The sequence below is a fragment of the Hemicordylus capensis genome, chromosome 5, assembly GCF_027244095.1.
Source record: "Hemicordylus capensis ecotype Gifberg chromosome 5, rHemCap1.1.pri, whole genome shotgun sequence".
NCBI classification, from domain to species: Eukaryota; Metazoa; Chordata; class Lepidosauria; order Squamata; family Cordylidae; genus Hemicordylus; species Hemicordylus capensis.
Window position 1 is genome coordinate 121933847 of NC_069661.1, and position 25148 is coordinate 121958994.

Sequence of the window (25148 nt, forward strand, 5' to 3'; positions counted from 1 at the left end):
GCATTGCAACTCCTTAGTGGCCACTGGGCCTGCGTATTGCCACAGAGTGTCGTGCGGAAGCGCACGCCGCACGGTGCTGCGGGTAACCGGCTTTACCTTTCGGCTCTCAACTGCATCCGTAATAACAGTTCCACTACGGCCGCTCCTCCTTGCTGATCTATTTCTTTTCCTTTCTTTCTCTCACACGCCCCTGCAGCAGGCCTCAAAAGTGATGCGAAGCTCGCACCAAATTCAAGCGCTCACCGGTTTACATGAGCAGCTGCAGTGACGCAACACGAAAGGGCAGACTTCCCGAGAACGACGCTTGCTTGGGGCCTGATGCCTGTGAACAGATGTTACCTTGAGGAGGATAGGAAAGGGGAAAAGAACTGGAAGAAGCTGGCAGGTTGCTGCCCCTGGTCCACAAATGAATGACGGTGGAGCGCTTTAGCCAGCTTCTGTTCCATTCCATGTTCTGCTCGTGGAGTTCCTGGAGTAGCAGGACCAGCAATTACCTGACACAAAAGCCTGATGTTTACTCACCAGTGTGTCTCATGGAATTTAAGGGGACTTAATGCCTGGTAAGTTTATTTAGGATTATAGCCTAAGTCTGACAGTGACCGAACTTCATGGGACTGACTCCTATATATACCTGCTTACGCTCAGGGCTTGGGAAAGCTTTGCCTATGTATTGTTGTTATTCCCTTATAATACTCTAAAGTGCTGTAGGAAGGGCAGAATGCGCAGGTCCCCGCTACAGTGGCTTAACATCTAATACGAAGGACACAAAAGGAAAAAAGGAAGAAGTATGTCTGGCTGCTGTTAAAGGTACAGGAGCAGGAATACTAAACATGTTTTTGTTCCCTGTGTTTTTATGATGCGCGCGCTCTCTCTCTCTTCCTCCCTCCCCCCAACCCATTTTTCCTGTTGTGTCCTTGTGGTTGTCTCATAACTTGAGGTTTAGCACAGCAGGTAAACCTTTCTATTTGCTGCTGTGTTGCACGTTCATGTGAACACAGGATTGCCAACTTTAGTTCTCAAACATTGGCACCTCAGGCTGAGGTTGTGTGCCTCTAAGGTTCTGCAGGGTATTGTTTTCTTAGGGTACCAACTGAGGGGGTTTTCTTCCCCCCCCGCAAAGGAGAAAGTGCCTCTGATTGTGTGCAGTTGTAAAGTGAATTGGCTTTTAAAAATTTAATGGACTGAAGGACCCAGTGCATGTCCAGAGTGCTTTTGTCACAAATAAGTGTTAAAGAAAGCCAGCCCCGCGACAGAGCAGCACCTCCACCAATCAAAGTGCTGAGGGCAGCCCATGCTTCTGTCAGCAGTGGCCACATCAGCCATGGCAATGCCCATACCTTGAATCATAGTGCCACTCACCACAGTGCTGCATTCTAGTAACACCTTGGCAGCAGTAGAGTTGCATCATGGCACTGATGGGGCATCCTTATTAATAATGGTGAAACATAAAGGCAGCATTCAGTCTTCCGAAAAGAGCCCCAGCCCACAGACAACAGTCTACCCATTCTGTTACCATTGCCTTTTTGAATCTTTACTGGTGAGAGGCATAAAGATAGGAAACATCCGTCGACTCTTCCCAGGTTCCCTGAGTTGGTCCTCCTTTCTAGCCCAATGATCAGGAGTACTGTCCTTAAAGCTAAGAGATATAGGTGTCCAAACCCCCCACTCTAAGTACAAGACAAACTGTTGTGGAGAAACACCCACACTATTTTGGATCAGAATCATCTGGGGCGATGACCGCTAACTGAGGATAAAGGAAATTTACTTGAAATTGTGTTATTTCCCCAGAAACCAAGAGGTGCGGGGTTTCAATCCTATTCCAGGAAGATGCTGGCACAAACTATAGCTCCAAACTACACCATAGCTATTGTGGTGGGCTCTAAAGGTAAAGATGTGCCATCGAGTTGGTGTTGACTCCTGGCGACTCCTGTGGTTTTATTTGGTAGAATACAGGAGTGGTTTACCATTGTCTTCTCCCGTGCAGTATGAGATGGTGTCTTTCAGCATCCCCCTATATCGATGCTGCCCGATTTAGATGTTTCCCATAGTCTGGGAAAAATACCACCGGGGATTCAAACCAGCAACCTCTAGCTTGCTAGGCAAGTCATTTCCCCACTGCGCCATTAGGTGGTTGTGGTGGGCTCTACATCCTGAGTATTTATGGGCTGCCAATAAGCAGCTTTTAAAGGTTTAAAGCCTTTTAAGATAATCTGAAAACTTCAGGTCCAAAATGCAGTTACCACATTTTAACTGAGGTTTGGAGGTTTGAATATGCAACTACATTTCTATGCCATATTCACTGGTTACTCGTTTCTGGGCTCAATTTAAGGTAGTGACGTATGAGCTCTACTTCCCCCCTCCCTCCCTGTTGGATCACAATGACTCAAATATAAGTAGAGCTATTGTTGTGGCCACCCTGGCTACCACACTGGGCCCGGAGATACAAATACAAAATTACGTGAAATCAAGACCTGTGTCTGATTCTACTTTATTAAGAAATCAATTGATGCCTGAACTCTGAGTAAACTAAACAGTCATATGAGACAGGAAAGAATGGCTGATCAGTGTTTTTACAGCCTGAAGAGGCACCAGGGATAAGATCGCATTTCCTCTGGCAAAATGTTGCTTTATTTATTTATCAAATTTGTACACCGCCCCAAACTTTCGTCTCTGGGCAGTTAACAATAGCATAAAACCAGTTAAAAGCATATACAAAAAACTTAAAACAATTTAACAATTTAAAAATAAACCAGAGATTAAAACCCAAAACATTTAGGAGGCTGAGAACCTTACAATTATCAAACCTGGTCATTTCTGTAAGGAACAAGCCAAATTGTTTCTGCCTTGTTCTCTAGTGATTTCAATATTTAAAGTGTGAAGTGTGCCGTCAAGTCAATTTTGACTCCTGGCACCCACAGAGCCCTGTGGTTTTCTTTGGTAGAATACAGGAGGGGTTTACCATTATTGCCTCCTCCTGCGCAGTATGAGATGACGCCTTTCAGCATCTTCCTATATCGCTGCTGACCAATATAGGTTTGAACCGGCAACCTTCTGCTTGTTAGTCAAGCATTTCTCTGCTGTGCCACTTAAGGTGGGTGATGTCAATATCTGCAGTGTTGAATTAGATGCATTGATTACTAGTCTCACACATATATCCTCTTGCTGTTACTTTGGAATGTTTTGGAATTGCACACTGGGTAGATATACACAAGAAGTGATTTAATTGCTTCTCACACACATAGCTTAGGCTCTTCCTTCTTAACACCTTTGACTTTTAACATTCTTTGAGGCAAGGCACCAGAAACTCTGTGGACGAGAAAGAATGCCCATCTGAAAAGCTAAGAGATGCAGATTTGTTTTGGGGATGCAGAAGAGGGCAACCAAGATGATCAGAGACATAGAACACCTTCCTTATGAGGCAAGGCTGGGGAGGTGATGTGCATGGACCACAGAGGTGTGGTCCGACGCCGGGTGGGGGGGTCACTTTAAGGGTGGGGGGTTGTACTTACCCCTCCCACCACTTTCCCCCCTCCGGCGCTCTAGTTTTGGGTAAAGATTTCAGGGCGGCAGTGTTCCTCCCTGCCGCCCCTGCCCCCTTGTTGTCTGCCAAAAGTGGAAGTACCTTCCACGCATGTGCCCACTGCTGACGTGCATGTGCCCACCGTGCACATCACAGTGACATGTGCAGTGGGCATGCATGCGTTGGCGGCGCACGCACGTCAGCGGTGGGCACATGCATGGAAGGTACATCAGCTTTTGGCAGACAACAAGGGGACAGGGGCGGGCTGCTGCCCCAAAATCTTTACCCAAAACTGGAGCGCTGGAGGGGGGAAAGCGGCGAGGGGTCAACACTCTTGAGGATTGCAAGACATTTTTTGAGAGAGTTTGTATTAAGGTTGCTCCCAAGGATAAAGACAAATGGATAAACCCTCTTCAGGATTGTGGAATGATAAACAGGGAGAGCAGGCTGATTTAAGGCAATGAAAATGTAAGACTCTAACAGAAAAGAATGAGGATTTAATAGCACAGGTTAAAAGCATGACTTTAGACTCAGAAGCCCGCATGGCCGTTCTGCAGAGAGAGCTAGATGTGACCCATGATGAGGTGCACCATGCAAAGACAAAGGAATCCCTTGCTTTAAAGCAGCTGGAGGAGTCTACCTATAGCTGTAGAGATCATGTTCAGAGTCTAGACATTGCTATCCAGCTCCTAACTGAGGAAGTGGCAGAACTAGAGAAAAAGAATTCAGCCATCCCTGGATACAGATACCTTATTAAAGAGCTCTCAAAACCTGAGCCACAAATAGAAAAGCCATGTAAGTGTCAGCCCCAGATCCAGCAGTTAAAAAGGCAATTAGAGCAAAAGACCAGTATAACAGATGAGGATGTTGATACCAGCTGGGAAGCAATATTAGCCATAGAAGAACCAGTCAGGGAATCAGCTATTCTTGTGGAGGCCAAACCAGTGGCAGCGATCACTTCCTCCATAACTACAAAGAGGAATGTGAATGGCTTGGAGGAAGGAACTTCTACCACTATAGAGAATATGGACCTGGTATAAGCCAAGGAGTTGACAAAGACCTTGCCATTTTTTAATGCAGACACCATTGTTGAATAGCTGGTTGGGCTTGTCTGGCTCTAAGCAGATATGAGGCTAACTATAGATGAGATGAGAACTCTGATACATGCCGCTGCTGCTGCAAGATTACAGGCCAGGCTCCTCCAAAAGTTCAACCTTCATGTAACATGGGTTAACCAGATAGGTATTATAGACTTATGGAATGCATGCCGGGCCATATGCTCAGTAATACTACCAGTTGGGGCGATGCAGGAACAGGCAGTGACTGCTAAGCAGAGGAAAGGGGATAATCTAGTCAGCTTCTTCTTCAGAGTAGCCATGGGAAGATTTTTGGCCCGTTTACTGACTGTGCCACAGGGAGTCACTAGTCTTGCTGATGTACAGTGACCTAAAGGCTCTTTTACGGGGTCTTCTACCCTGGTATAGGGATAAATTGGACCTCCTAAGAAAGAATGAGCTGATGACTTCTGAAACCATGTTAGTCATGTTAGTCACTCAGCGAATGACTGCCCATGGTTTTGATCCAGAGGGAACAGAAAAGCTTGCCAAACACAAGATGGTAGCAGTCTCTGAAACTATAAGCTACAGTAACAGGGGAGGAATTTCTCCAAAACAGAAAGTAAGCAAAGGCTTTAATAAGCAGGGAAAGCACCAACAAAAACCAATGTCCAAAAGGACCGAGCTTTGTTTTTCACTGCTCGATTATGGGGAGGACATGGATAGGTGGAATGGGGCAGACACAGCAGATCTCTGGCACCGGGTCAAGGAGAACTGGCTTGTTGCCCAGTTCAGCGCCAGATTCGGTTTCCCCCAGAAGGCTATCCAGAGAGGAGGTTCCTGCAGGCAGTTAAGGATGCCACCAGAGCTGAGGAACAAGACTTGCAAGAGTCCATGAGAGAGTTCCATTGCTGGCTAGATGGGCTCACCACAGCTCTGAATAGCCAAGGGAGGGACAGAGGCCAGCGGCCTGTGGCAGCCATTGCCACCGTTCCAGTAGCTGCGCCCTCACCTCTGCTTACCCCACCCTCACCACCATTCCAACCAACCCAGACAGTGCAGTATGGGATCCAGACAGTACCTCTGCCAGGAACTATACTGGTACCAGTCTCATACCTATAGCAAGTGACGGCAATGGCCAGCCCCTCCAGAACTCAGTCGCCTTCTTGCCATCGCCGCCCATATTGCAGACATAATAGGGAGGCCCAAATCTGGACAGAATAGTGACCAGGACCAAGAAACTTGGAGCTTATTGGGGAAAGAAATTTCTTGGGATCAGAATGGACAAAGAATACTGAAGATTGAGATGGGGGAGAAGTAAAGGAGGTCTTATTATTGGAGATAGTGTGCCCCAGGGTACCTGCACAGCAGCAGTACCCAGTCTTTTCACAGGCAGAGGAAGGGATCGCCAATGGTATAGAGGAGCCTAGGAAACAGGATGTATTGGAGTACTGCCAGCCGCAATCTCCTTACCACTTGCTCTACCTGCCCATGGCCAAGACTGATGGCAGTTGCTGCCTCACAATAGCTTCCTCTGCCACATCAGCAGAGAAAGAGAAATTGATAGGAGCTTGGCACGCCAGCCAAGATGTCTCTGCCTTGACAGCACAGGAGGAGGAATCCTGGAAGAGCTAGGTTCCTGAGGTCTGTCCAGAGTTTGACTGTGGAGAAACTAAGCTGGCTTCCGCAGAAGCAGAGACGGGAGTAGCCCTTGTCACTGAGGAATCGTTGCAGCAGAGAGTTTGCTAGTATTGCAGTCAGATGGACTAGCTAAGTCATGGGTGCACACAAAAGGTTGGTTACATTCCAACCATGGCAGAGGGGTGGGAATCACCACCTGACAGACTGGTAGGAATAGAGTTTGGAGAAGTTGAAATGGCCCAAGTTCAACCACGACAGGGGGTTGATAGGTTGGTAGTAGTACAATTGAATACCGCTGCAGGAAGCAGCTATTTAAGAAATACAAGAGTGAAGGCAAAACCCCTTAGATACAACACCAGCCAGATTATGCTTTGTCCAAGAGAGTTATGTCAGAGAGATGAAGTCACTAAATTAGCAGAGGAGAAAAGCAAACCAGAAGGATCCATTCCAGAGACCTTTGAAGAAAATGACTGTTCTATAGTTAATAAAAGACCTGTTGATCCAGGAGGAGCTCAGTAAGAAGAACCTCCACTCATCTTTTGCTGTCTGAACATTTTGTTAAGAAGGCATGCACTCCCTTGCCGGAATGCAGCCAGGACCTTTGGGCACATTTTGCTGAACCAGAGATCACAGGAGCCAAGTTAGTCCAGTTGACACTAGCAGCACTAAGCCCTTGGACTCCAGGAAGGCAGGAGGAGAACTTGGCACAGCACATCACCAAATATCTCAAGCCAATATCTCAGCTCCAGCTGTTCCAGCACAGGATGCATTTAGTCAAAGCCTTCTAGACACTGGCATCCGAAGGTCAGCTAGACTGAGGAAACAGAGGGCCCCACAGCGATGGGCAACCCCCACTGCTTTCTTTTCAGATATCTGCACATCGCTTTCCTTTTAAGAGTTACTCCTCCTGGTTATTCCCTCTATTCCTCTGCACCTTCTCCCCTTTACCCACTTACTAGAGCTCCCCTGTTCCCCCTTTTGTACAGTCTGGTGAGAGGCAATGACCAGCAGAGAGATGAGTAGTGACATTTACAGACAACTGAGAGAAGGACATTTCTCAGCCTTACTCTCCGTTCCCAATGAGACTTGCTCATTTCCTCCTGATGGGTGCGGGACCCCTGGCCGTTTGAACATTCTTTGCTCCTATAATTTACTGACACAGAGGGCATGCACCCGGCTCCCCGAGAACTGTGTGAACCATTCTCATTTTGAGAGGGAAGGGATACTTGAAGCCAAATGGGGTCCACTACAGACTGGCAGTTCAGACAGGACAAGTTCAGACAGACAGCCCACTGCCCATCTTCTATTGTGACCCTCTTAACCAACTTGAACTAGCAGGCATCCAGTGGGATCAGCGAGGCCCACCAACCCTGAAGAACCTAGCAGGCCACCCATCTCCCCACACTGACAAAGCCATTCCACCTGGACTGTGCAGCCTTCTGATCAATGCTAGCGAGATTGGATGCCCTTCTTGTTCTGTCTGTGAGCATCCCCAGGTTTTCCTGTGGGAGAACTGCCCCTTTTTTACTCCATGACCCCTCATTAAGACGTCACGCCCCAGATCCAGAACTTTGAGATTTGCAGCGTTCTCAACTTTGTAGTTTTGCCATTAGATGCCAGCAGAGACCCCTGGTATCGAACACTGACATCAGTTCAGATGCTCCTTTCCCTCCATTTTCTTTTTGCCCTCTTGTACAAAAGAAAATGGGTGGTGGGGAGAAATAGACATAGATTATGTCCGATCATGAACATGTTTTATTTTGTCCTTTCTTCCTTTTATTGAATTCCCTCCTCAACCTGAACACTCAAGTCCTTTGCAAAATTTATCTGCACATATATTGCACTTATGGATTTAGCCTAGATGTTAGAGTTCCTAGATGTTCGGGTTATAGGAATGTATATTTGATTGAGTGTATATTTGAATTGTTTATGAATTGGGGACGGCATATGGTGCCCCAGCCATGAACAATTCATTGAAAGTCCATACACTGGTTTTTAAACACCCTAATCAGTCTCAATGCAGTCTGTGAACATCAGAACCTACTTTCCCAACTGCACAAAAGGAGCAGCAGTGGAGGACTCTATATTGGAACTTCTGCTTGAGAACCACGGGAGAAAACCCCTCCACAGGGCTCCACAAATCCCATTAGAGCGGAAAAGGAGGTCCGGCAGAGCTGTATATTAGCTCCACTACTGTTTAACTTCTATATTAATGATATGGTGGACAGACTTTCTAATTTGGAATTTCACCCACCAAAACTGAGCAGTAGATATCTAGCTATTCTCTATGCAGATGATGCCGTGCTTCTTTCACAGTCTCTGGTGGGGATGAGAAAAATGCTGAGAGTTTTGGCTGACTATTGTCATGAAAACCTGCTCTCCATCAATTACCAGAAGACTAAGGTCATAATGTTTGCCAAGAAACCTATTATGCATAAATGGCAAATTAACAGGGTTGATGTAGCACAGATATTGCAATATAAATATTTGGGGGTCATCTTCCAGGCGACAGGAAGCTGGAAAGAGCAAACTAAGGCCACCGTAACAAATGCTCTGAGGTCTACTACTGCAATTTTGAGATTCTTCTTTTTGGCAGGGGGCAGATATGTTCCAACTGCCATTAAGATCTTTCTAACTAAGGTAATCTCACAGCTTCTTTATGGCTCACAGATTTGCATATATCGTGATTTTTGTCCACTTGAAAGGATCCAGTCCAAATTTCTCATGGCTATTTTTTCAACCCCCTGTTATGTGACAAATGTCAAGCTGCGATTGGAAGCTGGTTTGTTAAACTTGGAGTCCTCTGCCTGGATTTATATTTTAAATTTCTGGCTTAGCTCCCTTAATCTTTAAGGATGAACACCTTTCTGATTGGACCCTCTTAATCACTGAAAAATTAAAAGTATATATGGACTGCCATTAAAATTTCTACTCTCCCTGGGCTATGATAATGCCAGAGTGATCCTTAAGTAGTGTATTAGCAATATGGGACACCAGATAGATTTAGGTCCGGCATCAAGCTACAGGTGGTTTGGAACTTGCAAAAACCAGCCAACTATCTGTATAATCTGACATATCCAATCTGCAGAAGAGCCCTGATGCTAGCCCGGATGGATGTGTTGCCCTCTGTGGTATTCGAGGACTGATTTAGGAGGGTTCCTTTTTTGGAGAGATTGTGTCCTTGTGGGAATGGCGATGTTGAAACAGTAGGTCATGTGCTTTTGTATTGCTCATTTTATCGTGATCTGCATCTTAGATTTATTGCTCCTCTTGTTTTTAGATATCCAAATAGTTCTGATGAGTTTTATATAAACTTATTTCTTTCTGATAAGTATACTGATGTCTCGCATCTGGTGGCCAAATTCTGTACAGCTGCAATTAAGACCCGCATATGATGTGTCGGAAATGGTTAATACAGGCTCTTAAGATGCTGTATAACTTTCTTGTTATCAGTGTGGTAAGGGAAAGTACCCATTTGCTTAAGAATCTTTTCCATCTGTCAATCTCCATGCCAGGGGTTTAAAATGCTGGCATCTGTATGTATGTGCTGCAAAATAGGCAACATTTAAAAGCTTTGATTTAATAAATTGTTTTATGAGTGGTCTTATAGCTCTTTTTGTATGTGAGCAATCTAGTTATACATTGTTTTCCCCAGTGACTACTGTATAATATATAAATCAAGCTCTACTTCCCTGAGATGTTTTATCTTTTGTTATTGTAGGTAACTAAAGCATATTCTAGTATGGATGCTGTTGCCAGCCACAGCTGTCATCTCCTTCAGCAGCTCCATGAGCAGCGCATTCAAGGCCTTCTCTGTGATTGCATGTTGGTGGTCAAAGGGGTTTGTTTTAAAGCACATAAAAATGTGTTAGCTGCCTTCAGCCAATATTTCAGGTATGTTTGTAAAAATATGTCGGTGAAAGTGGTAAACAATGCATTTTGGGTCCCAATCTTTGCATACGTTCTTGGAAGGAAGTCTAATTAGAATAACTGAGGTTTACTTCTGAATAAATATGAACTGCATTGCAAGAGCTGTATAAAAGCCTCAGACCTGCAAGAGAGCTCCCATCCAGAAGAACAGTCCCTGAGCACCACCTCCTGAATTACCCTGAAAGATAAGGATTGCAGCTTTATAGCATCAGCTCTGTCAGTCTAGAGCAGGGGTGGGGAACCTTGGCACTCCAGCTGTTTTTGAACTACAACTCCCACCATCCCCACCCCTTGGCCCTCCAGCTGTTTTTGAACTACAACTCCCACCATCCCCAGCCAATTGTGGCTGGGGATGATGGGAGTTGTAGTTCAACAACAGCTGGAGTGCCAAGGTTCCCCACCCCTGGTCTAGAGGGATACCATGGTCAATGGAATTCCAGTCTCCCAGTCAAAGGGCATCAACTAGGGTGACCAAGGCAGACTTGATCCTGAGCTCTGGCCTGAATCCAGATTGGAATGGATCTAGGTAATCCATTTCACCCAGGAGGCCTTGGAGTTGCTTGACCACAACATCCTTGACCATTTTGTTTGAAAATGACTATCAATTTATCTTGATTTGTTCAGACAATGAGTATGGGTCAAGCACAGTGGGTATGGGTCAAGCAAATAATTCATGCACCACACAGATTCAAGTATCCTGTCCACATAATTGGATATCAAGAACTGAAACTCATCCAACAATACTTGACCAGAGTAGGACCTGGATACCTCTGCTCTTGACTCTGAAGTCCAAATCAGAATGTGAGTAATTTTATCTGCAAAGTACTTGGCAGAAGTGTCAAAGTGGCTACCAAAAGTTCCAAACTTTTCACTGAAGTAAGGCTGTGATGTATTAAACCTTAATTACCCAGAAGTGTTCTACTGGATAAGACTATGCAGGTATTATAGTGGCATAGAATATGCTTTCTTCACTTCCATTATCGTAGTAGAATAAGCCATGATGTGCAAAACACCTCAGTTCTTATATGTTCCCATCAAGCCGTGAAGTAACCTTTGTGTTGGCTGCAGGTTAAAGATATCTAGGTGTGACTGCTCATTGCTTGAGCCAGTTCATTGTGCAAGAAGTCAGCTAGTATTTCAGCAAGATGGCTTGAAGAAGAAAAAAATAAGAGGACAGAGGCTTAAGCCCCTAACAGCTTATCATATGTCCTGGAGGTAGGCATTAGGATTGGAGGAATGCATCCCATGAGATAGAAACATTTTTGTTCCTACACTACACGGGAAGTTTTTAGGAGGGAGGGAAGGATAAATGATTTCCTTTTCTCAACAAGTCACCCTCCACAAATAAAGCAGGGCTGCACAACTTCAACCCTCTAGTGGTTAGACTATAACTCCCATCATCCTCAGCAGGCAAGAGCTTGGGATGATGGGAGTTGTAGTCCAACAACAGCTGGAGGGTTGAAGTTGTGCAGCCCTTCAATAAAGTGTTCAGGATGACAACTAGCCCTCAGTTGGAGCCTTTCAGCGCTATAGTACATTGCAGAGGAAGGTTTTAAGAGGGCAGGAAAACAAAAAGGAATCCTCCTTTCCCCCCTTTTAAGAACCTCCCCACACTTCTCACCAGGCCGGAACAGAACTACATTGCTCCTGTTCCAGGCTGGCTGGATCCTTGTTCAGAAATTTGTATTTTAGGGACTGGAGATACACTACATTTTGTTGTGGGGCCCCACTTGTACTTTAAAAAGGTGGACAATGCAGGAGGCTGAAAAGCTGTATGGCTTGTAAGTTTATAGGCAGTTTCAAAGTAGCTACTGTAAAAGTGGCAGTAATATAGTGAAGTTTAAACTTATTCCCATTTTGTGCACTCTTTGCTAACAAAGCAAAAATTCAGGGGAGAAAGTAGAATTCTAAGACCTGAATACATTATGCAAATAGCAGATATTTTCAAGTTTTGCGTATATTTGTTCTGCCTTGGCCAGCCAAGGTAAAAGTGATGCAGGATCCAAAAGTCTTGCCTTCTTATATCTGGAAAATTTGCTCCATACATTGGAGTTCCTACCTGGATTACTGAGATCTCAGTAGTCATTGCCTGAACACTTTTAAGCCCATTTTAGCATTGTTTAAGGGCTTTAAACTTGGTTTCTTTTTAATTGTAAATTGAGATTCTAAGGATGTGGGATTCTGTCCCGGTACCCTTTTTGCATGTGCATGGTGTAATTGAAGAATAATAGTACAATATGCTTTCAGCACTGGCCATTCGATATGTGTTTGTACCAAGAGCCTGAAATTTCCCCAGCTATTTTTTCCATGATTTAGATCTTGTTCTGTTTTGTTTATTACATGACTATAGACAAAAATGTGTATATAGTCTGTACATCATTAAGAGAAATGCATGCAGTTCTGTGAAAGAGCAAGTCAAGGCTTTTAATCAAGCCACTTTACTTGAATTTGTCTCACTGAAGTCTCATTTAAGACTTGGCATTTCTCTGGTTTGTGTATTGTAGCCTAATTCTGTACAGACGGAATTAGAAACAAACAACAACATTGCCTTAACTGCTCTGATGCAAAAAAAAGTTGAAAGCCATGGTTCAAAAGTGATTGTTTTTGGAAATCCAGACTTGAATAGCCATTGATCCAGAATGTAATAATGGATCTGCATGATGTTCGCTCCCTTTGCATGCAAGGGGACAACGTTTTTAGTTTCGGTTTTCTGTTTAGGGCAAGCTGGGAGATGCTGTGATGTCCAAACCTAGCAAATCCTGGTTGATTGTAGCCAGCATTTCTAGGGGGAAGGAGCACACAAGTGCAACTCTCATGAACATCGAGCAGAGCAGAGCCAGGATTAAACCATAGTTCCATGTGTTGTCTGAATTTATAAGGCGCTTAGACAAATTCATAGGACAGGTCTATCAATGGCTACTAGTCTGGTGGCTGTAGGCCACCACCAGCTTCAGAGGCAAGATACCTCTGAATACCATTTGCAGGGAAGCAACAGCAGGAGAGAGGGCATGCCCTCCCATCTTGCCTGTGGGTTTCTCAGAGGCATCTGATAGACCACTCTGTGAAATAGGATGCTGGACTAGAAAGGCCTTGGGCCTAATCCAGCGGGGCTGTTCTTATGTTCACACCACTATAGCAACTGTCCTTATAAGTAATGCATGTCAGTGATTAATGTATAGCAATAAGTAATTTTTAAAAATGTGTTTCAAGATTAGCTGTTTTACACACTTGTATACTGAAAAGAGTTGTCCTTTTTCTCTCCCCAGGACCCTCTTTCAGAATTCTTCAGGTCAGAAGAATGATGTATTTCATTTGGATATTAAAAATGTAAGTGGCATAGGCCAGATTTTGGACTATATGTACACGTCTCATCTCGATCTCAATCAGGACAACATACAAACCCTGTTGGCTATTGCACAGTGTCTTCAAGTGCAGAATGTCTTGAACATGTGTCGCTCATTTTTAAAATCCTCCACAGCTGTCGAGCAGCCAGCCAGTATGCCTTGTAACAATGCTTTCTCATTGCAAAATACTTTGGCTACAGATGCTAACTGTGAGAGTTATGGTACTAATTTACTGCACACATGTTCCTCAGCTGTACAGCCTTGTAAAATGTTGGATGACCATCATTTACATGGGCCACGGCCTGTTGCACTTCAGCTCTCATCTGGTGATGTAAACAAACACAAACAGGATTCCCTTGCTGCTAGTTGCACTGATCTCCCATTTAAACAGCCAAATTGTTACTACAAATTGCGTAACTTTTACAGCAAACAGTCCTATAAGCAAACAGCTTGTCCTAGCGACAAGGAATCACCAGAGACATCCTTTGCTTTCAGTACCTCAACAGAACAAAATGCAGTTGAGAATGCTTCGTGCACCACCAGTCACTCTGAATGTATTTTGGAATCACCCGATCACTTACCACCGAACTTTCTAGTTCAGCCCTTAAGTGAATGTCCTGAGTATCAGGAGTCAGAAGACACAGCTTTACAACCAGCCAAACAGATGAGGCTTAAAAAGGCAGTACACCTAAAAAAACTCAATTTCCTAAGGTCTCAAAAGTCTTCTGAACAATCTTCTGTACATAAAACTGCTGATGGGGATGTTGCAAGGGAAACTGAGTTGGACAGAGGAAGCAGCATGAAGAGGACAGATATAGGTGCTGTTGAAGGGAAAGAAGTTGATGATTTCGTCCATTCAGAGTGCTTGGAGCAAAATGTTGACCTTGAGCCATCTCAGGAACCTTCTGAGCCAGATAGCCAGTCACAGATTTTCCTTGCGGATAGGCAATACCCTTGTGCATTATGCGGAAAAGCTTTTAAACATCCAAGCAATTTGGAGCTCCACATAAGGTCTCATACAGGTACAAGTATTTAACATTTACAAGTTAGCTACTTAATTATGAAATGAAAGAATCTAATCTTAACAGCTGAAAAGCATATTTTGTTTAGCATTCTGGTTTCAGAAAGATACTTCTATGATTTAGCCAGTTGAAAGATGATGTTAGAAGCCAAACGATGATTTGAAATTCCAAACTTCCTTGCAAACTCACGTTCAGAGCTGCTTGTCTGCTCTCATTTCCTGTTGGCCTAGCACTCAGCAGGAATGTTTAGATGGAGCTAAGGCTGCTACTATGGTTTGTCAATTGAGACACTATGCCAAATCACAGTTGACACAAACCATGGTTTGCAAACCCATTTCAGACTATGATTTCTGATTCTGGTTTCCTGATTAATCATAAACCATATTTTGTCGGTTCAGACATAATTATGCCAAACCAGAGGCTTCTTCAACCAGGTTTTCTGTTGCAATGTCTGAATTGAGAATCAAAGTGTGTGTGTTTTTCCTGGTTAAGATGAATGTGTAAATATGTAGGCCTGTATCAAAAGAATACGCAAGAGAGCTTTCTGTTTTTTGAACAGCATAGTACCTCTCCATTGTCACATGGTAAACTGCTTTGGAAACTGAGGAGAATTTCAAACCAGTTTGTGATATTGCAAGAGTGTCTGTTGTTCTAAGAAAAAAGTCAGTTTAATCACATCTTAATTTCTTGTGTCATAAAAATGTATGTATAGTATATATGAAAGAGCCAGCGTGGTGTAGTGGTTAGAGTGCTGGACTAGGACTGGGAAGACCCGAGTTCAAATCCCCATTCAGCCATGATACTAGCTGGGTGACTCTGGGCCAGTCACTCTCTCTCAGCCTAACCTACTTCACAGGGTTGTTGTGAGGAGAAACTCAAGTATGTAGTACACTGCTCTGGGCTCCTTGGAGGAAGAGCAGGATATAAAATGTAATAATAATAATAAAATAATAATTAATAATGATTGACATGTCATTTGAATGTACATTTCAACAGTTATAGGAAAGGCAATACACATTGTTAGGTTGGGGCGCCGAACTCCTTATCCAGCAGATGTCTGGGTCGCATATAAACAATTCCACCAAAAATTGCCAGTTAATTGTCAAATAATTGCCAGGGGTGGCAATTATTGGGCTGTATGTAAGCTTCTGGAAATACCCTTCACCATCTTGTCTCAATCTCTTTCATATCTTGCCTCTCAAGATCCCTTCACTAGGACGCCTACCATCTAAGCCCCCTCCTCACATGCTTGCTTTGTGTGGAAAGGGCATGCAAGTGGATTTTGGAGGGCAATTAGTTGCATGTGGGGAGGAGGCTTATATGGTGAGAATTTGAAAGCTGCAGGAAGATTAATTGTCCGAGAGAAAAAGGAAAGATGGCAAGTGGAGGCAGTGGGTGTTCTGTGAAAAGACCTTGAGAGACAAGATCTGAAAGACAGACTGAGATAGGATGATGAGGGGTATTCTTGGAGCTCAACGTCAGGAGAGTTGATCCTGAGTCAGGCCTTTTTGGGCTGTGAGCATCACTTCCTAGCCCTGAAGATGGCTCAGTAATTGGTATGAGATGGCTTAAGGGTGCTGTGGGCTGCACTGGGAACCCAGGATACATTGATAATAGTTGCTGGGCCTTACATTTGACAATTGTGAATTAGAGATTCACTTAGGTACAAAATTAGGCCTCCAGCCTCAGAGCGGGCCTCTAAATGCCAGCTGAAGGGGAGCAACAGCAGGAGAAAGGGCATGCCCTCTCCTCTTGCCTGTGGGCTTCTCAGAGGCATCTGGTGGGCCACTGTATGAAACAGGATGCTGGACTAGGTAGGCCTTGGGCCTGATCCAGCAGGGCTGTTCTTATGTTAAAGCCATGTATTTTTGTAAGACTTAATTTCTCTACTTGCAGATTTTCATATTGTATTCAAGTATCTCTCTACAATAAATGTGTTGTGGGAATACAGATTCCACCTCCTGTCCACACACACACCCCGCCTTGCTGTGACTTTTTTCCAAAACAGGGTGAGGATTATGATCAAATAAGGCCTATCTGTACTCAAATCACCAGTATAGATAAACAATAAATAGACAAAACCTCTCTAATATAAAATGTAATGGCCCACATTTTGTATATCATAACGCAGGCAGGGACAATCCACCCACACTGCTAGAACCTTGTAATGAAGTTCTGGTGGTGTTGCATTTTTGCACAAGAGTGCAAATACTGTGATTAGCACACCCACACTCCGAAAGAGTTACTTACATTATTGATGGTCAAGTGACGGTTTTCCTATCTAAGTAGCGCTTCTGGAGTTCAGGTGTGCTAATCAAGGTACTGTGTTTATACTTTGCGCAAAAGTGCAACCCTGCTGGTGCTTCTGTATGAGGCCTCAGCAACACAGGTGTATCAGCACCACCTGCTTTATGCTGTGCAACATTTGGGCCGGTGTGTTCTAAGAATGTAGAATTGATAAAATACAACAGCAATGCTGTTTTGCTCTAAATAATGTTTCTGTAGGCTAGTCTATTGTTGTGGTAATCAGATTCTGTGATCTTTAGGTAATTTTTCTCCAGGTGAATGTACTTAAAGCTGTACATATGCATAAGGGTTGGAAATAGTTCCTCTGACAATGGACAATCGCTACACTTCTCAAAACATCCAGCTCTCTGACTCCTATTATTATACAAAGAGTTCTCAATGCAGTTCATATAGAAGAAGGAATAAGATCGTTACCTGTCCCGAAAGGGCTCAGAATACAAAAGAAACACGAGACACTGTCAGCAGCCACTGGAGAAATGCTGTGCTGGGCTGAATATGGACAATTGTAATCCCACTGCTAAATCTGAGAGTCACCAATTTAAAAGGTGCCCCTCTGTCCAGTTACCAAGGGTCTTTGCCACAACTTTCTGTATGACCAGCAAAATACGTTTGTATTATTTGCTACAAAGTTATCTGTATTGCTTATAAAAGCAATACAGTGGTTGTTCTGCAACTGGCATTTACATTAGTAGATATTTGAAAGGAAAGCAAAGTGGTTTGTTAAAGATCTTGCCTTCTGTTTTTTTCCTTTACCCATCATGTTCAATATGATTACATTTCATCACATCTACAGTGAACTTAAAAGGATCTTGCACAGGATGGTTTTAGGCCTCTGAGGGACCTGTCTACAAATCTTAGTTTAGCAGTGGATTTGCTGGGCAGCCTAAGACCACAGTCTACTTGGAAGTAAGTCCCATTGAAAGCAGTGGAATTTACTTTGGGGATCACACTCCATGTCACCTGACAAGCATTAGTGAAAAAGCAATATAGATCTGCCTCAGGGTATATTACCAGGCTGTTGTGAAGAGGAGTAATGTAGATTCGGAATGCTATATATCACTATAAGTGTTAAATTAATATTTTACTAGGCTAGGGGCTATATTTTTGTTTTGTGAAACACAGCAGACTTGAAAAACAGTGAAAATGATCTAGCCAAAGTAAAGCACTTTTAAATCTCATTGATTTCAGTGTACAAATTAGGCATGTGCTTATATCATTATTATTATTATTAATTCGATTTCTATACCGCCCTTCCAAAAATGGCTCAGGGAGGTTTACACAGAGAAATAATAAATAAATAAGATGGCTCCCTGTCCCCAAAGGGCTCACATTCTAAAAACTAAAAACAAGATAGACACTAGCAACAGTCACTGGAAGTACTGTGCTGGGGGTGGATAGGGCCAGTTACTCTCCCCCTGCTAAATAAAGAGAATCACCACGGTAAAAGGTGCCTCTTTGCCCAGTTAGCAGGGGCTGCCTATTACTCATTGAAGTCAAGGGGATTTAAAAGTGCTCAACTCTGCATGTATTACGCTCCGTGTATATGAAACTGATTAGGGCTATCAAACAATTTTAAAAACTAGTATATCAGAAGGCAAATGATTAAACTACTGTTACCGTTACTTACAAATAATAGAGAGCCAGCATAGTGTAGTGGTTAGAGTGTTGGACTAGGACCGGGAAGACTTGAATTCAAATTCCCATTTAACCATGAAACTCACTGGGTGACTCTGGGCCAGTCATGTATCTCTCAGCCTAACCTACCTCACAGGGTTGTTGTGAGGATAAAAATAACCATGTACACCACTCTGAGCTCCTCGGAGGAAAAGCAGGATATAAGTGTAAAAACATATTTTTTAAAAATATGTATATAGTGCTTTTCAGCAAAAAGTTCTCAAAATGACTCATAGAAAAGTAAATAAATAATAAGATGCATACATAAAATACATTTATTATTAAAATAAGCTCCTTGTTAAAAGGAAAGCCTATTCTTAATATTTTTCTTTTCATTCCATTACAGAATATTCCAGAACTAAAATCACCATAAAAGATAAATGTATTAATTTGGAGCCCTGTTGACATTTGACCTCATTGATTAAAATGGGCTCTCACTGATTAATCAACTGAAATGTTAATTGCTTTATCTACCAGTTAAAGCTTATCAGTTTATCTACCTGTCCATATACACAGTGCCCTCTTGCTCGTAATGGATTTCCCATTCACTTCATTTGAACGGACAGGCTAATAAATGTATGCTATTGCTTATTATTTGTTTAGAATATTTATATGCTGCTTTCTAACAAAAAAAATGTTCTCAAGGCAGCTCACATAGCAAAAAGAAGAAGTCTCGCAATCTAAAGCAAAATACAAGGCAACCATGAGCAAAAGCACCGAGAGAATAGCATAAGAACCATTGCTGTCCCCCTGATAAACATAAGAGAGCCACCACTTGAAAAGATGCCTCTTTGTTGAGTAAACAGGGTATATAAAATATGCCAGGGCAGGGGGAACAACCTCCTTCATTTAACAGAGGGATCTTGTCACCTACTGCCTAGTTAGTGTTGCATAGAAATCAGCCTCAAATCAGGCAAACAATTCATTTGGGAATGTCCCTGAAGCTGTTCAGTGGCCTTCACTGAAGTCCCTGTGGAGTAAATGGGTATATAGATTTCAGTCAGCGTGATTATTAAACTGATGACTATGTTAGGGAACGTTGATCTTCAGACACTTAAGCAAATAAGCTTAACAGACTATCTTTTGATAGTTACTGGTTTTCCACTCTTTTATGTAAGTTTAAAAGTTGTGCAACTGTTAGAAGTGCAAAACATTATTGCTTCTTCTTTTAGGCGAGAAGCCATTTGAATGTAACGTTTGTGGGAAATGTTTCTCACAGGTAGGAATTTTGAATATTTTTTAAGTGTTCTTTTGTGTTTGAGTCTAATTTGCTTATATGCTGTCCAGACATCTGGAACTGTCTACTTCTTTTTCACAGTCCATTGCAATACAGGTAGGATTTCTTGGCACTGCTGTGTAGAAACTATAGAATAAGATAGAACTTCTTAAGGAATGCTTTTCATCTCTTTCATTGAGAAAAGCGTTGAAAAAATTATCCTCTCAAGTGCTTCTTTCTTGAGTTTATTTTTTTATTTTATCAAGAGCATCAATCATCCAAGATATTCACGTTTGCAAAATATTAGCTCCATAAAGTACAGCTTGAGCTAGAACTAATTTTTCATTTATAAAAAATATTCTCTTTATTCTTATTGTTTGCTCCAAAATATGTAATTAACTTTTTTGTAGACAGGCTAAGTAAAAGACGTGTAGTGCTACACTTCAGGCAATGCCTTTCACTAGAAAGTCTGTGAGAGAGGCAGCACGATAATCAGGAGTGCAGACGGAGGTTGAGGAGCAACTCTTAAAATTTTTGTGGGGAGAAGAAAGACAAAGGAAATTTTTGGGAGGAGAAAAATATGTTTTGTATTTTTAAATATATGGGTTATTATGTTTGGCAAGAGGAAATTCAGCAAAAGGTTGTGGGACGGTTCCTAAAATGCTTAGAGGGATATCTGCACCTCTGTAATGGCTTCCATGCAGACTTTGAATATTCTTTGGGCATAACGGTTGGGAGCAAGGCAGTGCTCTCTTAGGCCAGATTAGACATAGGTGTTGCTATTGGTAAATACTAGCCCAATCCAGATCAGGACCATGGCAAGGAGCAAGGGGGGATTTAATGATTTCCCCCCAGCATGGCCCCTGTCTGGATTCATTCTCCATAGCTAGTTACTCGCAGGTCAACTAGCTGTGGGCTTCCCAGTACAGATCTAGACTGTGGCCAGGAAAAGAGTTGAATCCGCCCCCCGCTGCAATCAGAATCTGGATTCCCTCAGAGCTCCTAAATGAAAGTGCCAAATGAGATGTTGAAAGGCGCATCTGGTTTGTTGCCCTTGGAGCTCAGTCTCTTGAGAAAAATGCAAGGCAGAGAATAGAGTTAGCCTCAGGACTCTTAACACTGGTACAAAGAGACCACTCTCCCCTTGCCACTATCCCTTTGGGTTGACCCTTCTCCTGGCACCAGTAGGGAGGCAAAGAGCACAGAACTGCCTGCAAAGACTTTTCAAGCATGGGGGAGGATTAGGAAGCCCCTTGTGTTCCATTCTTCTGAAGGTTCACAGCTTCAGACAAGCTCAGGCCTGCTCAGCTAAGAACATAGCAAGGGGATTTCCCCCTTTTACTGGCAAGTGGGCTTTCATAGGAAACTGTGGTAACTTTTGTGGTCCATGCAAAGTTACCAATATCTAGCTTAAATGGTAGCATGCTTAAATGGTAGCCTTCTGATAGTGGGAAACTTTATTTTTCAAGTGCAATGGGAAGAAAAGCGAAGTCCTTACTCCTACCATCATAAGCTTTTATCAATGTGATCTATTTGGGTAGTTCAACTGTGTTGAAACTTTCCTTATCTTTGCAGGCAGGCAATCTTCAGACTCATTTACGTCGACATTCTGGTGAAAAACCTTACATATGTGAAATCTGCGGGAAAAGGTTTGCATTGCTGTGAAACTGTACAATTAGAACAGTGTGTGTGTGTTTTTAAACATATTACATTAACTTTTCTAGAGTCTGTTAGACCAAAATATATATATCCCAGGGGGTTGGGTTGTTTGTCTGTCTTGACTTCATGTATGCCAGGGTGGAAAACTGGTATATCAGCAGGCCAGGGCAGCACTATTATTATTTATTTATTATTTATTTATTCAATTTCTATACCGCCCTTCCAAAAATGGCTCAGGGAGGTTTACACAGAGAAATAATAAATAAATGAGTTGGATCCCTGTCCCCAAATGGCTCACAATCTAAAAAGAAACACAAGATAGACCCCAGCAACAGTCAGTGGAGGTACTGTGCTGGGGGTGGATAGAGCCAATTACTCTCCCCCTGCTAAATAAAGAGAATCACCATGTTAAAAGGTGCCTCTTTGCCAAATTAGCAGGGATTAGCACTACAATGAAAACCGAACAGTGCAAGGTACAGCTGCCAGCAAAGTCAGTAATCCAACAGGTCAAAAGGCTCTTCAAGGATTTGCAGAATCAAAATAAAAGAAAATTCAGCTCACTATAACAGTCTCTCCATACACTCTGCTCCTGGAATGGGATTTGCCCCATAACAAATGCCATTTTTATTCAAAAGCATTGGTGTCACTTTATCTTATGGATGTATATACTGCACCACCTCAATTCCCATCTCTAGTTAGTTTACATTCTAAAAATTAGTCTAGCTTTTAACCATATTATCATTCTTTTAAATTTAATTCATTTACATATTGCAAAACCTCAGTGAAGGTGGTGTTATGACAGTTCTGAAGGGAGAGGACAGCTTCTTTTGTGAGGTAATACACAGCTTAATAGACACAAAGCTACTAATGGAAAGGAAGGAAGAAATGACATTTGAAAGTTCTTTTTCAGCAAATTTGGGGATATGGCATATTCCATGTTTTACCAGAGATTAAACATTAATATCACAGCAGAGATGAAAGGGTTTTTAGAAAGAAGCATATTTTTCTTACAGGGTTTGACTTACGACTTGACTTTCAGTGAATAACTGCGCTAACTATAAATGTTTACATTCCCATTGCAAGGTAGCAGAAGATAATAAATAGTCAATGCAAGTTAGTTATTGTAATAATTAACCATGATTAAAGTTAACTAATCTAACAATATAATTTCCAAGTGCATGCCATGGATTAGTTACCTATTCTTCAAAACCTATACTTTCCATCACTTTCCGGGATGTTGAAGGGTTTTAGAAAATTCAGACTTGATTTGTACTCCACTCCTCTATAGAAAATGTTGCCTCATAAACTTAATTACCGTTAATTGCCTTTAAAGTACGTGCCAAAGTTTTCAGTGGAATGCCAGGCCTCTCTTTCGCTTGCCTTTCTAACATCCGGCTGTTCTGTGTTTCACGTCTGTGCCTCCCTTGCTGCTGCCTCTGTCATCCTGGGGATGGTGGAGGCAGCAGCAGAGACTCCTTCTCCCTCCCCACAAATGATCACATGGGTCAGTCTGCGCCCCATTTTGGGCCTCTCTGAGCATGCTGCAGACCGGCCCGCGTGGTCATTTGAGAGGGAGGGAGGAGTCTCTTCTTCTGCTGCTGCTGACACCATGAATGCTTCAGCCACCTCCGCAGCCATCCCTGCTGCGGCATTTTAAAAAGGTACCAGTGCTGCCTCTGTGGCCACAATTTGGGAGGGAGAAGGCGTCCCCGCTGCTGCCTCTGCTGCCATCCTGAATGCTGTGGCTGTCTCCGGAGCCATCTCCCCACATAGTGGCAGTTTAAAAAGTAACCATCTCCTCTGCCACCTCTGGAAACCTAACCCACCATTGCCCCAGTGGTCCAATATTCGCAGATTCCATATCCGCAATTGTAGAATAGAATGGAACCCCTGTGAATATGGAGGTTTTTCTGTACTATAAACTGAGTAGTAGAAACTATAACCATAGTTTTATTTATTTAGTAGATTTATATATAGACTTAGAGTGGCTTACAGGATTTTGTAATAGTGTTGTTTCCAAGGAGCTCACAGTCTTAAACACAAAAAACAAACAAAAGCAAAAGCATCAAGTCCCAAGTGTGGTTTATTGTTAGGACAATAGTTAGCTATTACAAGTTCGCAAAATATATTAACTTGACTTAATTGTTGTATTGATATTCATCTACTTTAAATGAGCCAAAATTAAATTCTGAAAATATACAGAACTAGCTGACCGGGTGCATAGAGTCTGCGCCCCTAGTTCAACTCTTCCCCCACCCTTCAGCCCCTTTTTCCTGACTCTGTCTTCTGGCGGGCATCTCTGACGCCCACCCGGCCCGCTCCTCTCCCCACCCTGTGGTTTCTTCTGCCTCCTGCCAGTTTTTCTGTCCCCTCTGGCCGCTGCCTCCTCTTCCTGGCGGCCCAGCCGCTCCCTGACCCCAGCGGGCATGCAGGCCGCCACTGCCATTTTCCCTGGCAGTAGCTCAATGGCCTCCTGCTGCTTGTGAGCGCCCGCCTCCCAGCCAATCTGGCGCCTCTGCCTCCCAGCCAATCCGCTGGGTACTGGGACGCACATGTTCAAGGATTAATTATAAAGATTGCCTTAGATTTTCCTCAAGATACTTAAACATTGTTAACTTCAAAACAGTGAATGTAACTGAAAAACCAAATGAATTTTGGCATCTTTTGAGATCTATGCTTAGTGCTCCTTAAAAAAGTTACAGGCCATTAGTCCTTGTATGTCAAGATAACCAAAGAAGGAAGGCATTTCCTTATAATTCTGCAGGTTTACTTTTTCTGTTAGATTTCAGCTTTTATGTGCTTTCTGTCTAAATGATGTATATATGTCGTAGTTTATACATTTTTTGCCAAATCAACAGAAATCCCTGCATCTTTTTCTCTTCTTTTTTATTAACTGTACCTTTGTACTATTGTTAATGCTGCATTTTGTCAGTAAGACTGAAATTGAAGGACCAGTTCAGTTCATACACAAACATCATTTAAAATTTTATTCAGGTTAAGTGATAGTCTGAGTAATAAATAAGACCTTTATTTATTTTTAATATATTTCTATTTAACACCGTGGTAGAAATAAATGCTTTATTATGGAAGTGAATCATGGTTTTGACTTTTTGAAACTGAAGGAGGTTTTTGGCAACATCTGGTATTAGATTGTGTTCATATTTCAGAACTGTAACCATTTGTTCCAGATTCTGTTGTAATGAGCAAGTTAGGGATGTACAAACTGGCTTGAGTTCAGAGGTGTAGCAAGGTTGGAGTGGGCCCAGAGACAAGATTTTAAAATGTGCCCCCCCGCCCCATCACTGAAGCTCAGCTCATGAAGTAAAGAAATCTTAAATGAGGCTGAATAGTGGTAACAAAAAGCATGGTACTAGAGAAAGACATGTTGTTCTGGTAGCTCCATGTCTTAACACCTACATCAATTTTGGAGGATGAATACAACTGAAGGAAGCCTGGGTGGGTGTGCAGCTGGGGGAGTCAGTCATGTGACTTGCCTCTGAGGGGCCCCCCAAGGCAGAGGACCTCCAGACAACTGTCTCCCCTTACCCTATTATAGTTATACCCCTGCTCGAGTTAGAGCCAGTTTGAATTCGAACCAGCTTGGTTTGAAGGCTCGACCTAGAACCAAATCAGACCCAGTTCAGTTCTAGATCGAGCCGGGCCCCTACTGTGCATTAAAATTGTTTTAAAATTTGTACTCACAGTGGCCGCAGTGATGGTGGTTCCTTTGATCCCTGCTGGCCTCTCCATGAGTCCTGAGGGCTGGTCCAGGAGTGGTCT

General features: G+C 42.9%; 1 protein-coding gene across 4 annotated transcripts in view; it reads left to right on the top strand.

Annotated features, from left to right (window-relative positions):
* The window catches only part of ZBTB49 (zinc finger and BTB domain containing 49), a 36954-nt gene that overhangs the window by 764 nt on the left and 11042 nt on the right, over nucleotides 1–25148 (top strand). Inside the window, exons 1-6 of one of the 4 annotated variants that reach the window (XM_053255967.1) lie at nucleotides 24–82; nucleotides 197–560; nucleotides 9938–10110; nucleotides 13413–14512; nucleotides 19666–19712; nucleotides 21285–21358. In XM_053255967.1, the coding sequence (XP_053111942.1) occupies nucleotides 9959–10110; nucleotides 13413–14512; nucleotides 19666–19712; nucleotides 21285–21358 (1373 nt within the window). In that variant the 5' untranslated portion in view covers nucleotides 24–82; nucleotides 197–560; nucleotides 9938–9958. Of the gene's footprint in view, nucleotides 1–11; nucleotides 561–715; nucleotides 808–9937; nucleotides 10111–13412; nucleotides 14513–19665; nucleotides 19713–21284; nucleotides 21359–25148 lie in introns of those variants that run through there. The other 3 variants (XM_053255966.1, XM_053255969.1, XM_053255968.1) reach the window with 3 other exon arrangements.